The sequence below is a fragment of the Leptonotus elevatus genome, chromosome 4 (genome assembly GCF_054856555.1).
Source record: "Leptonotus elevatus isolate MCC_2025b chromosome 4, RoL_Lele_1.0, whole genome shotgun sequence".
Lineage (NCBI taxonomy): Eukaryota > Metazoa > Chordata > Actinopteri > Syngnathiformes > Syngnathidae > Leptonotus > Leptonotus elevatus.
Window position 1 is genome coordinate 13,960,989 of NC_141242.1, and position 17,349 is coordinate 13,978,337.

Sequence of the window (17,349 nt, forward strand, 5' to 3'; positions counted from 1 at the left end):
CGGCTTTACAGTATACTGCACGGTTCAAGTGACACAATTGAGAATTTTTTTTTGTGTAGTCTCAAATGACACAATTTGCATATCACTGGTGTCGGGCCAAAACCTCATAAGTCACAATGAATTTGGCAAGTCATATTAAAAAAAAAAAAAAAATATTGACCAATCTAAAGTGATAAAAATGGCTTGCTCTCTTTAATGATGCAATGTTAATGTTTGCAGAAGCATGCCGTTTTGGGGGTCTTTAGAAAAAAGACGAATTTGGAGGAATGAGGTTTTGACCCGACGCCAGTGATACGCATCATGGCAACGTAAAAGATGCATAATAGAGGTTATAGTCACAATGGATTAAGGCCTCTTCCACATGCTGTCCAATACCAGCTGACTTTGGGCAAAAGGTAGTTTAATTTGTTGCATGATCCTGCTCATAACTCAAAACACTTTCTTGTATCTGGAAAAACTCTTAAATTGGCTCACTCATATCTCAAGCCACAACTGTATTTATATCAGTTATATTATTTGTTATATTTGTACTGGTTATTATTAGTCTATTATTATTCGAGGTCAGTGTTGATGCTTGCAGTTATTTAAGTGCATTGAAAATAGATCACTGACATCAACTAATCAATGATTAACTCAACGATCACAACGTGAGTGTCAAATCCAAACATCAGAAGTCATTCAAGCCGTTCTGACCCAACGACCCTAGAATGGACTGAGCTCAAATTTGAAGGTTCGTAAAAAAGTAGCAATATCCACACTATGTCATAGGAATTGCATGTTAAATGTATTCCTGTGCTTGTATTGGGAACTTTTGGAGAATAGTACAGTATATCCGTGGTGACACCATGCTCCCAATATGACAAATTGGAATAACTCATAATGGCATAGCATGCACTGCGAGAGATTTGAGACGACAACAGCCTGAATATCGGAAAAATTCAAACTGAACTAGCAGGAAGAGGGAGAGTGAGCGGGATGGGGTCAGCTTGCTATAATTGAGTCATTTTGACACACCCGTTACATAAGAGATTAGGAGGACACAGTAGCAATGCCCCGCTGCTCGCGCTCTCTCTCTCTGACTGTTTTAGTTCCAAGTACTAATTTTGATGCAGAGTATTACCTACTGGATATCCCCCAAATGATTTATTTATTTATTTATTTACTATTTCCATGTATACATTTCAAGTGACTCGTGTCCAATATGTCCACTAGAACACACGAAGCAAGCACCTACTGCTATTCTATGTTTGCTATGTCATGCCTGGTGACCAGTCCAATCTGTAAACGTGCCTTTTGCCCCAAATCAGATGAGATAGGCTCCAGCTCACCCGGGCTCGAGAAAAGGGATAGAAATAATGGAAACAGAAATAACCCATACTAGAGTAAAATATTTGTTGACGCTATATGCCAATGTTTTATTTATTGAGCTCCAAATCATTGAATTAGATACTTTCGATTTTGGAGGTGTCAAAATACATGTATGTTATGAAGGAAGCACATACAGTATATTGACCTCCAGTACCCATATGGAAGGATTCAAATTGGAGCATAATCCAACTTTAATCAGATCTCCGTCATTAAACCTTTGCCCTGGCTTCACAATAAGCCAAATAAATGGAGAGAAGACAATTATCATAAATTTGATCCCATTTGTATGTGCACATAATCAATTCTAAACTGGTATTACCGTTGTTATGATTATTGAGCTCCCGCTTTCCTTCAGTTTGTCATCTGCCTATTACACACACGCACGCACACACCCACCCACACACACTCAATTGACATGGGTGTGTAATTTAGAGACCTCATCTGCTATTCACAACTGCAAATTGCGCATCTCGCATCCATTCAAGTCAGCCACTGCACTCATAATAGAATACTTATAGGCCCATTTGAATGATATATTCTGAAATATTGCAATTCTAATAACAGCAAGGCTTGATGGCTGCTTATAACAGCACTGGCCGTAGACAGTTTTTTTTTCCTTGTTGTTTTGACAGCACATTTGTCACTACAGCGTTGAAGACCTTCAAGGAGGTCATAACGTACATTGAAAAGATGGAAGTGAGCATTAAGGATTACATACTTAACCAGTGCTAACTATTGGAGGTGGTAGCTAGCTAATGACGACTATGTTTAACATTTGTGTAAGTCTTTCAATTTAAGTATGTTAAGCACCAGGAGATTTATCCACAATGATCTTTTTCAGTATTTACTGAGACATTCTATTAGTGCACCTGACCAACACTGCTCAGCTTTCTTGGTCATTTGAAACTGGACATGTTTTACTCATTTTGTTTTGTCTACAAACCATAAACATGCCTTAGTGTCATGGTCTTGATGTGCTCACGTTGTTGTCTTTAATGTTCTGTGCTGTTCGCCGGTGTCTATATTTTTTATTTTGGGACTTCAAAGGTTTTCCGTAACTACACCAGATTTAGCCTGATGCTCATTTCTATTTGTAGTCCCAAACAGGAAACATAAGGAAAAAAAGACACATTGACCAGAGTGTCCCAGCCTATATTGCGCCAAGGCACATATTTTATATCAGTAAAATAAAGAAAGGCCGACAAACAAAAAAGTATAAAGTATATTTATTTGCAGTAAATAGTCTTTTTTGTTCAATAAAATTGCATGGCGAGCTGTTGATCTCTCATGTGTGGTGGATGTGTATGTGACGAGAAATTACTGGCGTAGACAAAAGCATCACAATTACTGATACAATAAAAATAGTTGCAGATAGGCATAATCTGTTGTGAATTTATTTGATTTACTTTCAAACTGTCACCTTTATAACACTTTTATTAGCTGTGCAGCCATGTTTTAATGCAGTAAGTCAGAACATGCCCTTGTCTCTCACTTCAGCATTGTTTGTATCCATGAGATTTGCTGACCAAGTCGGGATGATTTGAGGTTCCACTGTACCTGAAATCTCACCCCAAAACTGGCTAAAGACTTTTCATTTTCAATGCATGTTTTATTCATAGGGTAGCAACAGCAAAGCAGGTTGAGCATGTTTTTCAGAGGACGGCCTGGCTTGACTCCAGTGAGTCATTGATTTCTCTTGACTAGCCACCCTGACAAGCAAAGCAGTATTATTATAATAACAACATATGACGAGACTTGCATAGGCTCAGCAAATGCAAAGAGTCCCACAGATAGATTGTCATCGACTTTGCCTTTTGTGTGCTGAGGTGCTCAATAAACTATTTGTGAACTCCAGAGACGTTCAGGGGAATCTGTCCCGCTGTCATCTCGTGGAGTGGAAAAGCCAATAACAATCCTGCCGCTCTCGCCGCATGATCATATTTAGATATGTTGACGGTGGGGAGGAGGAGGAGCAGGGAGGAAGTTTGTGTTGTGTCAACAAATAGACTTGCAGCTCCACAAAGGAATGTGGGTTAATTCATATTAAATAATCAATATGAGCCAGTCAGTCAGTATTGACTAAAGAAATCAATGTATGAGAAAAATGGCTCAAATGTGAATCATACAAACTAAGTGGACCGATTGTCACCCTCATTTATGTGCATATGTATGCATATCCAATCATAGACTGAAAATATTACACACTGCAAGTCACAATATTTGGATTATATTAATGTTGTATGTGTGGTAACAATTGCCGCCATTAATATTTGTATTTTTTTGAATATTTTTTCAAGGGTTAGGCCTATTTTTTTCTTCTACTGCTATTCTTGATATTTTTCATCACTAATTGCCATCTTCTTTTTTTTCCTTATCACATATGAGGTTGATCTGAAAAATCATTGCGTGTGTACCCAGCTTTACTGGATGTGAACACCCTCGCAGCAGATTGAGCAGATGTTGCGCTGAATGATGCGATTTGTCCAAAACAGCTTTGTCCCCTGAGACACGGACAAAGCTTTCCAAAATACAAATATGTCCCATTTTCGACAGAAGCCGTACAATTGTTCCCATTTCCAGGAAATCTCCCAGGCAATCAGTTACCTTGAACGTGTTTTCCGAGTGCCGGCTAAACTAACAACTGTGGTGAGGAAATGAAATCAAAATGAAAAGCGGCCCTGCAGGATTGCATTAGCATAGTAAGAATAAGAGCAACATGATCTTGTGGGAATTTAGTTGAGAATTATACAAAAAGTGTACATTTGTTTAACTTAAATTCATTCTGGCTTCTGGGGTACAGGTGTATGCCAATTTTGTTTACAGTTTGAAAATGCTTCTCTGCATTCTCATAGTTTTTGTTGCCACGAAGCAAAGACAATACACACCTGTGCAAACATGCTCTCTTTGCAATACAGTAGATGTTAGCTTTACACTTTCATACTTTAGCTAGATGAAAGTCTATGGTTTAGTTAACATTTTAGAGTTTAATTCATAGATTCTTGTGAATCCGAAATTATATTGATGCTGTCGTATGTCACAATGCGCTAAATATCACGATATGAACCTCACTATACGATAATTATCCCGATATTGTGGGGAGGTTGGCGATATTAAAAAAGGTCACGCTACTGTATAACAACTCACAATATTATTAAAAACAAAACTCATATGAGGAAAAAACACAACATTGGACATTGTGTTTTTGCACATAACAGTAGTGACAAAAGGCTTGGCCATTAGGGATGTAACAATATCCAAACATCACGATACGATATTATCACAATATTGTGGGGAGGTTGGCGATTAAAAAAAAAAAAAGGTCACAATATTGTAAAAAAATGAGCTCATATTGTGCTTTTGTACATAATAACAGCAATGCATATAAACAACCTACAATCTCGAATCACTCTTAATATTGAGGCATTTACTTGCTAATGCATGCACACGTTGAGTTTCTCCACGTATTTACTCGGTTCACAAGCATATTACGTTCCCCTTCATTGACCATTAGTAAGGATTTTAAACATAGATGGGCCAAAACATGCCTTGTGAAAATTAAACTGCACTAAAAAAACAGCCACTAGAGGTTGCTACAACTGCACAAATAGATATCAACGTGCCTTTTTTTTATGTGCTGCTTTTAATATCGTGACATGACGATGACGATATTGTGGCAGTTTTAATAACGCGATATCACGATATTGCAGTTATTGTTATATACATATTGGCTATGCCATGTCATGTCACATGCCATTGTCTTGTGCTTCTAATGTCTCAGCGGCGCAAAGTATCATGGTCTATGGTTCACAATGCTGTGTTCGGCTGAAGCGCGCGAAAATCAAGATTTTTTTAATGGAGTTATTAAAAAATATATGACTGATTTAAAGGAGTTATAACCACAGCAGTTGCCAAAACATTCCAAATTAAAATTAAACTGCATTCATAAACTAGCCACCAGAGGGTGCTAGAACTGCACAAATGGAATACAACCTCGCCTTTTTCGCCGTGACATGACAAGGAGGATATCGTGTCAATTTTAATATTGCAATATTGCTGTTATCGTTACATCCCTATAGTGCTGAAAGTAAAAACATGCAAGGCAGTACAGCTCCAGGGTGTCAACCCCCAAAACAGACGCACATAGAAAAAAAGCGCAGTGAGGAGCAAGACCATGGGGATGAGTCAGAAGGCCTTTGGGCAGTCAGACAGTCTGGCTAAATTAATGGAGAGCCTGCATCCAACGATGATCGAGTTGTTTTATTACATCTGGAAACAAACAGGAGGCAGCCTTCTATAATCACACATGAAATTAGCCCTGCTTTGATTGCATCTCTTTTATTAGCTTCACTTTTAATATTGACTCTTTCTATTCTGGTTGTTTGGTTTGTATCTGTCAATTCTTACATCTTACTATCAGGGGAATGTATTAATAGCTGATTTATTTCGAGGACTGCCGGCGCGAACTGACCCAGATCATTGAGGCATGTCAGAAATCAGAATTACCCGGCTTAACTCTAGATATTCACAGTTTAATGCCTCGTTTTTAGCTCCTAATCATGCACGGATGATTTTGTGGAGGCGGGTTGCCCACGGCTTCAAATGTAACTTAACATGCCCCCCTCCACGTCGGTCAAGACGAATTCAATTCTAATGTGTTCACTTTGTGGTCATCTCTACCTGTTGAAGGTGTCAGGCCAAAACCGCCAACTTTTTTTGTGTCTCCAATCAGCTAAAAAACATTTTAACACAGTTCTTTTTTAAATGTTGACACCAATATTTTCCCATTTAGTGAAAGCGAATATCCTCCTTGACTACTAAATCGGAATCAGCCATGATAACGGTCTAACACTGCTTTGCACCACTGGCTCCTACATACCAAGCAGACACAAAGTTTATAAATAAACCTCCGATATTTCTCATGTAGGCCACAGTCAGTGGCAAACTGATGTGGGCCAGGCCTGTTGAATAAATAATGCTGACTGGGGATTACCGCAGCAGATGATTTTTTTCCTGTGTGATTGTCAGGCCGCAATGTGTTTCGGTGTGTCTATCCTTTAGTATCATGTCACCAAAACTGGCGGGTGGTCCTCACTTGGGGTGGAGGAGAATGATTCTCTTTTGGATGGCTGTTTTTTAATCTGATATTGATACACAGCAAGTCATATTACCTTCGTAGTTAGATTGTTTTGAGCCCGCAGCATTTCATTAAATTTGCATGTCAAGTGTCTTGCTTACGACAGAGTTCCTACATTCACTATCATCCGTTTTAAATCATAAAAGTATCCTCTTTCGAAATTCAACATTTTTCATCATTATGAGACATACCTAATGAAATGTCCAGTCAGTTGGTGTCGTACAGTTGGTATGAAAAGTTTACACAACCCTGTTCAAATAGCAGCCCTTTGTGATGTAAACAAATTGAGACAATAAATCTTTTAAATCCACCGTTAATGTGACCCATAATCACTATGACTTTGAAAAAAAAAAGCATTTTAGAGAGAATAAACTAAACTAAACAACAGGGATAATATGGTTGCACAAGTGTGCACACCCTCTCATAACAAAGGACGGGGCTGTGTTCAGAATTATTAACATTTAAATTCAAATTTAAAGTGTTTTTGATTAACCCCAGATAAAGTTTTGCTGCTTTATTAGGCGTTTCCTAACTTTTTATTTTTGCCTAATAGAAGAAGCTGGAGGGTTTTGTGTAGGGATTTTCGATAGAACTTTTTTTCAGACCGAGTTTCAACTCTAATATCGATATCAAGTGCTGATACCACTAGTACTTTTACTAAATAAAACTTCAAAATCATTTTTAAGAAAGACATATATATCCCAATATATCATTTTTTTCCTTAAAATTGCATGAAATTAATGGCTAGTTTCTATACTCGTGATTTCTAGTCCCTGATGATAAAATGGCCGGAAGAGGTTGGCCAATACAGGTATCGGCTGCTGTATGTAGCAAATACCTTGAAATAAATCCGGGTATCGGCCGATACCGATACTTTGTATCTGTACTCGCTCATTCCTAATTTTGTGCTTACAACTGACTGTTGTTTGGAACTGTTCATAATTCCTTCCATCTTTACTAAGGCTCCAGTGCCAGGTGAAGAAAAGCAGCCCCAAAGCATGACGCTGGGGTTACTCAGAAGGACTTTAAAAGGTGGCAAGCATCTACTAAAACGGTTTAAGGTCACATTGCTGGAGTAAAAAGTGGTGAAATGATTTAACTTAATTTTATATCCCAAAAACCTGTCATTTGAACAGGGGTGTGTATACTTTTTATGTCCACTGTATGTCTGCGAGCACGTGCGTTGATCCTCTCCTGTTAATCAGCCGACTGCTCTATATCGATGTGCTGAGCCCCGCCTAGGCTCGGCGGTGAGTGATGATGAGAATATGACATAAATCGCAGGTCCAATAGTTCTAATGGACATGCAAAGCCCACCCTGCTGGAAGCTGAAGGCAAGAGCACTGACTCAGCTGAATGGCCGCTGACCTGGATGAGGCTGTGTGACTGCTTGGGGGAAATCTGGCTAATTTCCTGACTGTTTTGCATTCAGATGATGTATCTTGCATTAGAATAATGTAGGCTTGACTTCACTGATGCATGTGTGTGTGTGATCCCCCCCCCCCCCCGCCACTCCTCCCCCTAAATCCAGACAGTGCAGGGAGAGAAAGCTGGATGTGGGATTTCATCGATAATCTCCCTACCAGATGGCAAAAAATCCCATATTCCTTTTGAAGTCCCCCTCCCTCTAACCACCACCACCACACACACACACACATACACATACTCATACGTCATCCCAGTGGGTGTGTACATCTACCGATGCTTTGCGATAGGGTTGGGCAAAGTATGGCCCATTTACTTTATGATGAGTCCTGTAAAATTGGCTACAATAATTTAGCCTTCTATTGGTAAATTCTAATAGTTAGATTCATTAGAAATAACAAGTTTAAAATATTATATGAAATATTATACAATATTGTATTTGTTTTATTCTTTAAAGTAATTCAGTTCAATTGATTTCAATAGTCCTGTGATATATTTTATTGTATTGTAACTAATTCTTAAAGTTTTTATTTTACGTCATTTATCTTATTAAGTAATTGTGTGTTTTAATAGTACAATAAACAATTTAATATATTTTTAATTGATTCCTTAATTTTTTAATTGGTTAATTAATTATGGCTTGATTCATTATAAATTAATTGAAATCATTTGTCATATTTTTCATTTATCTAATTCAATAGTTCCTTAATGTATTTCAATATTAGGAATCATTTAATAATTTGAAAATTATTATTGCATTTAAAAAAAATACTGTATAAAAGCATGTTTAGGTTAGATACAAGTTTAAAATAAAGGACCCACTACGTTCTTTAATGCACCCGACTGCGCATGTATTTTTTTAAAGGTTATTGTCAAAAGTCCTGTAATATTATTGATTAATTTAGCCATTTTAAATCATCCATCCATTTTCCAAATCAAATCAACTTTATTTGTATAGCACATTTAAAAATCCACAGGGGAACCACAGCGCTGCACATAAAAACAGGAAAATAAGACAAGATAATATATATAAAATAAAATAAAATAAACATACTTAAAAAAATTCTTAACACTTAAAATGAAATAATATAAACAGATTCATGCCAGTTTGCCGTTATAATGTAAATAGCATACCAGACAAACTTGTTCCAAACCTGTTAAATTATTTAATTTGATAATTGGTTAATTAATTGTCATTAAATTGTCATTAATTACAAATAATACAATTAAGCATGAGAAATATTTTATATGCAATTTTAATTTTTTTTTTACCTCATCTCGGAATGACGTAGCCCTGCTTCCCGGTTTTAAAAATCAGAACCCGAGCGCATACGCTAATAACATCCACGACGTCACATTAGTCCCGTGACCTGGATAAGCCCCCCAACTGGAGGAAGTGAAGAAGGGGAAAGCGGAGAGTTAGGGCAGGGGGGGTGGGTTTTGCCGCTGTCAGACTGAGAGGAGGCGAGACAAAAGCGTCTCCCGGTCCCTCCCACTCTCACTCACTCATTCAGCACTGAGTGTGGAGCACGGCGGAATGGACATCATGCGCACAACAAAGAAAGGAACTTAGAATTTTTCTCTTTTTCTAAGCACATTGCACACCTACCCATCACCCACTTTCTTGAACTGGTGCGCGTGGATCCCGGATTCCAGACTGGACGGGACGGCGAGGACGCCCACGCCTATGCCAACCTCGCACGGCGGCACACATGCTCACACGCCCACGGACACTCTGGAGCGTACCATGCTGGTCCAAGGAGCGGTGACGCCCGGGAGGACCCGCCGGCTGATGCTCAAGCTGCCGGTTGGGACTCTCCGGAGAAACAGCGGCGAGCGGGTGAGCCCCCGGGTTTCCCTTTTCACACTCTCTTTGGACCAGGCGCTAGTGCCTTGTGTGTATGTGTGTGTGTATGTGTGTGTGTATGTGTGTGTGCAAGCGGTTCTAGGCTAATCCAGGAGACGGCATTAGTTTGGAGTTGGAGGCAAGTCAAGAGCAAAGCTTTTAATCTCCGCAGTGGACAATTACTGGTGTGTCTGTCAATTCCGGGACGTCTCTAATGTATTCCGCCATCTCTCTGATGGTTCAAGGTTGTCAGAGGGACCGTGGGAGTGCTCGTCTCAACACATTCAAAGTGACAGTGAGGAACCGCGAGCTCTTTTTATTAGCTTTGTTTGTGTGCAGTACTACCAGAGCTCAGTTTGTAATTCACGTTGTGTGTCAGTGGGCACGTATGCAAAGACATAGACATGGAATGTGCGTGCCACACAGTCAATCTTAATGGGTTTGGAAAGACAGGCTGCAACCTGCCAGCTCTGAATCATTTGCCTGGTGTGTTCTTCAGGAAAGTTGTCTACCACACGGGGAAGCATATTCACTGATGGTGTAATGCAGAAGTGTCACGCTCAGTTTCAGCACGGGTCACGTTGTTGTTCTGGTTCTGGTTTTCTCAGAAGGCCAATAGGAAATCTTCTATAGACCTTTTCTACTGAGACATTTTCACATCACATGTTACTTCCAGGTGGGGAAAACTCGGGCATTCTCATTGTAAACAAACCATTACATGTCATTTGAACAAGCAAAAAGATAGAGGATAGATGAAGCATAGTGAGATTCACAGACATCAGCTTCCACCGATTCAACGACCAAAGGAAGAAGCAGATTGTGATAGATGGCATGCATGAAAACCTCCACCAAAGAGGGGAGAAAAATGATGCACCTTTTGGTGTGTATTTAGTAGGTTTGAGTGACTAGAGATTTTTTTTTCACGTTAAGGTGATGAAAGTTGATTTGACGTCAATTAATCGATGACGTCATTGTGCCGATTATTCAGAAAGACTACCAGCTGATTTCAGAGAGGTGTCAGCCATGTTAATGCCGAAACGTGATTGGTGATTAATCGACTCAAACTACAATTGTTCTTGCGCAGGGGTAAGGACGATTAGTCGGTTCAACCTGGGGTGCAATCTCAAACACAGGTTTTTGTCTCAATTATCGGTTCAATTCAGCGGTAGTCATTCACGTACTGCCACCCACAAGTACCCTGGTTCTGATTGTTTACAAAGATTATGAAAAGGCGTATTAAGCAAGGCCAACATGAGATTACAGGATAGCATGTATTTTGAGTCGTGTCTTCTTTTGTAGTATGCGACTCATGTAAACGCCACGAGCTCTGCTGAGGATTCTCTTTGTACTTCATCTCTTTGAATGCACACAGGAGAGAGTGGAGCTCACACATTGCTGAATGCTAAAATGCATGATTTCGCTACACCGGAGGCAGCAGCACGTTGGTAAAGTGGTGATTATATCTGCCTCACAATCAAGGGCATTGGGATTGGATTGGCTTGTCTGTCTGTTGGTGAAACTTTTGAAGTGCACTGAGTTGTTGTGTGGATACCGACAGAAAGTCAAATGAATTGAAAGGAAAGCAGATGAATAATCACTGCCTGGCGTACTTGCCCTATTAGTTAAAACACCTCACTTGCGACGAGAAAGGCAGATTTTCCGGCAGTGTAGCGGAGGGGGGTCTGCGCCGTGATTGCAATCTCACATTCTCATCCTCTTTACTCAACTTGTAGACCTGCTGTGTTCAGGAACGCTCAGTGGGAGTTACTTTTTGTGCGTATGTTCTCTCACTTCAGAAAAATGTCCGAATATAAACACAAGTAGCGTATTGACCTTTTTTAATGGGAGACTTTAGGAGAAAATGCTTTAGGGTTTAATTGATCCATTGACATGCTACATTAAGATGACCTTTGTTTTTAATTAACACTTGCATATTGTTTGGGTTTCATGCACACACGCAAGTACTATGTTGCAAGCCAAGAATATCAATATCATCATAATAGTTTGCTATATCAAATTAGGAACTACAGATCTTTTCATATGTATTAATAGCCTTGTGGTTAACATCTCTGCTGAAAGTATCTCTCAAATGTTTGAGAAATGTGTCTGTCTTGAAGTGAAGAACCAATTAAAAGCAATTAGGACCCACGAAGGATGCGGGTTTTTAAAACGCCTCCATCACTGCACGTCACACATTCATACTAGCGCAGTTGCATGTGTGTTAGTTACTTTCTTCAAAATGGAGATTTTGTTATTTTAATGGAAGCACTACATTTTTTTTAAATTACATTTTCTCTTCCCTGTCACTCAGTTAATCCAGATGAATGTTTCCCCGTTGCTGTAAGTGATGGATGTAGGTAAGATGATTGGTATCTAAAGGGAGAATACATAAAAGAAGTGCTTAACTAAGCAAATTTCGCAATTTCTCTCCTTGTACAATTCAAAACTTGTCACGCTTGGCAGCCTTGTGTCGACTACCTGACATCGAAAGAGAGCAAATATTAAAAAAGTCAAGAATTGTAGCACTTTTCACCCTATTTCTCATCATGATGACATCAGCTAATGTATCTTTATTAATCTATCTATATCAGCGACGTGTAGTGACAAGCAGAACAATTAAATGTTCTTCCACTAAATGACATTTGTCTGTTGTCATTGATGCAACCGGATTTCTCACTGAGTAAAACAATAATCGGGTAAATTGAGACAAGATCATCATTATTTCACAATGGTACGCTTTTGTCATATTTTTGTTTTGATGGTGTACTTTGACAGCTTCAAAGTAAAATGAGTGCCTTGATTCAATAAAGGTTGTGAAGCACAGTGAAGTCCAAGGACAGGACTGTGGTTGTTGCTTGAAAGTGGCTCTGGATCTTCTCCCAGCCTTGCTGATCAAGTCATTGATGAAGAAACTTAGCGTGGGAATGGTTATTATGCAAGCGTGACTTTATTAGAGACATATTTTCAGAAATGGGGGGGTTAAGAAAATAATTACTGGATGTTTAGTTTCCCACTTGGTGGGCAGTCACACCAGAGTCTTGTATTTGTTTACAAGCACTTAAAAATCCCAATGTTCATACTGTGTTATGTCCCCTTTATGTTAAATAGCAGAGAGTATAAACAGCTTGTTGTTGTGGGGATGTTTACTTCTGTGAGCAGTCTGAATTAGGATTATCGCCCGCCTTTGTTAACCTGCTATCACTTTAAGCTGCTCAAGCTTTTACTGTGAAATTAGGGATAGAAAAATAACAAATAAGGGGATGAGATGGCGCGAGAAGGAGCCAGACGTCAACAAAACATTCAGGGCCTAGTTTCTTAAAGCTTTGCACATGCAAAAACGGGCGAGGTGATGGCTTAGACAAAGTGAGAGGCCACTAAGAGATTAAATCTTTGGGAAACTCTGAGAGTGGTGTGTTCAAAGAAAGAGAGCAAACCACGCTCCTCTCCTTTTTAATTCCTGAACACACCAAAACCAATCAGGACGTCGAGCTTCAACTGTTTCCATCTGTACTACATGATGCTTTGTGTGCTCCATGTCTCCAGTTGGAGCGGCTAGAGCAGGGGTGGGCAGACACGGTCCTCGAGGGCCGGAGTCCTGCAGGTTTTGGATGTTTGTTTTCTCCAACACAGCTGATATACGATCAGCTCATCAGCAAGTTCTGCATGAGCTTGGTAACGATCCTGTTGATTGGAATCAGCTGCGTAGCAGCAGGGAAACTTCCAAAACCCGCAGGGCGCCAGCCTTTGAGGACCGAGTTTGCCCACCACTGGGCTTGAGCGTGCTCTGGCACTCCTTTTTTATGGAACTCTGAGTAACCAAACGGCACATTTGTTCAACACTGAATTTCCGAACAATCGGAGTGAAACATTAATGAATTGCCAGAAACAACATTTATTGTAATATATTATCTATTCAATAATGCAATTTTGTGTGTTCACATTTTCAAATGATCACTCCTACAACATTCTTAGAAAATCACAATGTCCAGTTACGTGTAAGCTATTAGTTGGGTTTCCATCCACCCATTTTGATTTGAATTTTCAAAAAATGCGAAAATAAAACTAAATGGGAACGCCAGAAATTCGAAAAAAGGTCCCAAAATCCGCAAAAAAAAAGTCCTTACACTTAGAAGGGGTGGATTTTGAAGCATATCGAAAAAAAAATTGATAATATGAATTTTAGCAAAGGAAAGAAGACCAGACACACGTCACACGTTTTGACCCGATATTACGTCACACGTAGGTTTTCTAGTCCCAAAGCAATGTCGGACAATAAAGTAAGGTATGTTTGGGGGGGACGACAAAACAGAAATATTTTTGGAATTAATTAAAGAAGTGAATATTAATGCTATTTTAGATGAAAAACAGCAAAGAAACGCGCCGGTTTATCAAGAATTACAAAAGCAAACTCATTCTACGTCATTGCCCGGCGCAGTCGCTACCTGGTCTTCTTCTTCTTTTAAATGACCGGTGTATCACATCTCTATGGTGTATACCGCCACCTACAGCATCGGAGTCCCCTCTCAATATTCGCAAAAGAACAGATGGAAACGGGCATAAGTCGCATGTCCGTTTTGCGCATTTTCAGTAAATTCACTTAAAAAAAATCGAAACAATTGGACGGAAACCTGACTATTGTTACAACAGGCCCACAGGCTACTTATGTGGTCCTTAGTGCTACCTGGTGTCCCTCAATCCGAAGGCTGACAAGCAGTCATGGTATATTGATGACCAAATTCCTTTCAACTCTGCATTTCCTTGCGTATGGCTAATTCTGGGTCTGGTGTCTACATGAGCAGTTTCACCAGGTGTGCAGTCCAAAGTTTGAAATGCAGAATGGGCACATACTGTACATCAATTCCACACATAGTCCAAACAAACAAAATATATATTTTTTTAGATTACTGTCTTCTGGAACTCAAGTCATGTTTGTTTGGCCCTTCCGCTCACATTTCAAATTCCATCACTTTACACTTCATTTTTATGCTCTCCCAAAAAATTTTGGGGGAATCCCATCAGACCTACCGAAAGAGTAATTACCCTTTTTTAAATATGGGCCCAATTTTTGAGATCTTGGTAAACCAGACCTTTGGTTTTTTGGGGGGTTAAAATGCTCTCTAAGAAAACATCAGCAGGGGAGCAGTGAGGTAGAAGGCTCGCACGGCCAAAGAAAAAAAGTTAAGTCCCGTGTTTGCCAGACACATTCAGCAGCAAAACAATAGCCTGCCTGTAATTTACCGCCATATATATTCGCCCTTTAAAAGCGTGGGGAAGCGAGACAGGAATGCTAATCGATCCGTGTTACCTTTAAACATCCTGTCGGCGCCAATCACTGAGAAGGTCAGCCGTTTGGATCAGGTGCATGCAAAGTCCAATCCTCATCAAGATGATCCAATTGTGCGCACATTACAGTCCGGGCTCATTTGGAGAAAGAACGTCCACATGCAGAATCACTTAATTCCAATGACCATCACTTTGTGGAGTTTGTCGTAGTCCAACCATCCATCCATCCATTTTCTCTAGCGCTTGTCCTCATTAGGGTCGCAAAAAATTCGCAATAAGGTCGCACTTACAGTGTGGCGGGATTACAGTTCGTTATAACTAGCGGTGGTGGCTATATTAAATTAGCTGAGTATATGTACTTTATCGTAGTGCAGTAACTGCTTGTGTGGGAAAATGAGCATAAGATTCCACCTTATAGTGAAAAATTTCTCACATAAGATTAGAAATGTATGTCTTTAAAAATCCCAATACAGTGAGGGATCCACTCTATTTTGTGTTTACGTTAGCCATGCTGCTATTACCAAATAGCTCCTTTAAGTGTTAGCCAACATATTGATTCTCTGTGATCGCACCCGAGCCTTGCAGGACTTTGGGCAGGAACGCTGAAGCCAGTCAGTCCAATTAGAGAGACAAAGGATAGTGATGTGTGTGTGTGTGTGTGTGTGTGTGTGTGTGTGGGGGGGGGGGGGTTACTTGTGAGAAACTGGAGCTGGAGGCTGGGCGTCCCCTGCAGGCCCCTCTTGCATCTCCCTCCCCTGACCGCCTTGAAAGGGAACCCCCCTCTCCTCCCCAAGGCTGAATGTTTTTGAGACGGGAGAGGACGCAAAGGGAGGGAATGATGAGACTCCCACCCTTTCATCACTCTCCGCTGTGATTTCCCCCCCGCTCTCTCTCTCTCTCCCTTATCTTTAATTCACCATCCAAAAATCAGACCTATAGCCACGCCGCACAGCTGCGTTCAAAGTCGACACGCGAGATCAAACGATGAGGAGATGATGATCACCGTTTGGCTGCCATTGGAAGGCGACACCAGTCAATCGTTAATAATGTTTTCTGTCGCACGCTGTGGAGACAGTACACTAGCCTGGTAGCTATGGTGAGAGTGGACTCCTCTGTACTCATTGGGAGACAGGCTGGCGGGGCGCGAGGGGGGGCGGTTGTAGTTTCCCTCTGCCACCTTCACACAGATCTTGGGAAGATGACTTCATTATCTCTGCTTCTTTATTTACAAAAATGTGTACTGGCCAGGGGAGGAGTGGGATGGGTGGTGATTTTGGAAGGACATGGAGAATCAGAATACAGGACAATGTCATGTTGGTGAATAGTCAGGCTCTTTGTTAGACAGCGAGGAGAAAAAAAAGATTGCATTATGATGCAATTGTATTAATTGTGTGTTTGTGTGTTCTTGTCTTCCTGTCTTTGTGTGGCCCCTTGACGATACATTTGGTTAGTGTACACAATATTTTTGTAATGTGTATGCGTGTGTGTTTGCGCTCTTGTCTTTATTTGTCTTCGTGAGGCTCCATCTGAGAGGACAGGCAGAGAGAGAGGGAGAAGGGGGAGTGGGGGAGAAAGGGAGTCTTTGACTTCTTGCCTTGCTACTTTTTGTTGTAGATATTCTGATTGGGAAGCACAATGTTGTTGTTTTTTTATTGTGTGTGAGGGGGAGTTCTTGTCTTCCTGCCTTTGTGTGGCACCATCCTTGAAGTCCTTGACATCCTACCTGCCAGAAAGAAAGGCACTGACTTATGACTCTTATAAAGGGGTGTCCATTGTGTGTGTGTCCGTGTGCGCACTCTTTTCTTTCTGTTGTGTGGCATCATCCAATTCGCCTTTTAGTGTGTGCACTTTTTCTTTTGTGCGTACAACGTGGAGTGTATTTGTGCGTGTGGGATCGTGTGCAATCCCTGACATTCCACCGTTTATTTTGTGGACGTTTCTTTTGTGTGGGCATTCTGAAGTGTGTATACGTGTGTATGCCTTCTTGGCTTTCTGTCTTTGCATAGCATAATCCTCGACATCCTACTTTTTATTGGTGGATATTCAAAAAATAGATCCTATTAGATTGTATGTGTGCGCGCATGTGCCTGAAGGAGAGAGTGAGAGTATTTTTTTTTTCTCCCCTCCCTTGTTTTCCTGTGGGTGTACTGCAGTAACGTGCTAATCCTCATTAATATTTATCTGCAAGGCAAAGTGGATGGAGAGAATGATTAGCTGGAGCGAAGACATACATTTTCTCTTGTCGCCTTTTTTGAATACGCTTGCTGTACTCTTTATTATGACACTTTAACTA

General features: G+C 40.3%; 1 protein-coding gene across 6 annotated transcripts in view; it reads left to right on the plus strand.

Moving 5' to 3' along the window:
- frmd4a (FERM domain containing 4A) overlaps positions 1-17,349 on the plus strand; it is a 132,306-nt gene that overhangs the window by 49,669 nt on the left and 65,288 nt on the right. For 2 of the 6 annotated variants that reach the window (XM_086074274.1, XM_086074273.1), the window contains exon 1: positions 9,424-9,767. The exons of the other annotated variants lie outside the window; for them this stretch is intronic. In XM_086074274.1, coding sequence (XP_085930400.1) covers positions 9,615-9,767 — 153 coding nt within the window. In that variant the 5' untranslated portion in view covers positions 9,424-9,614. Of the gene's footprint in view, positions 1-9,423; positions 9,768-17,349 lie in introns of those variants that run through there. 6 annotated transcript variants of the gene reach the window in all.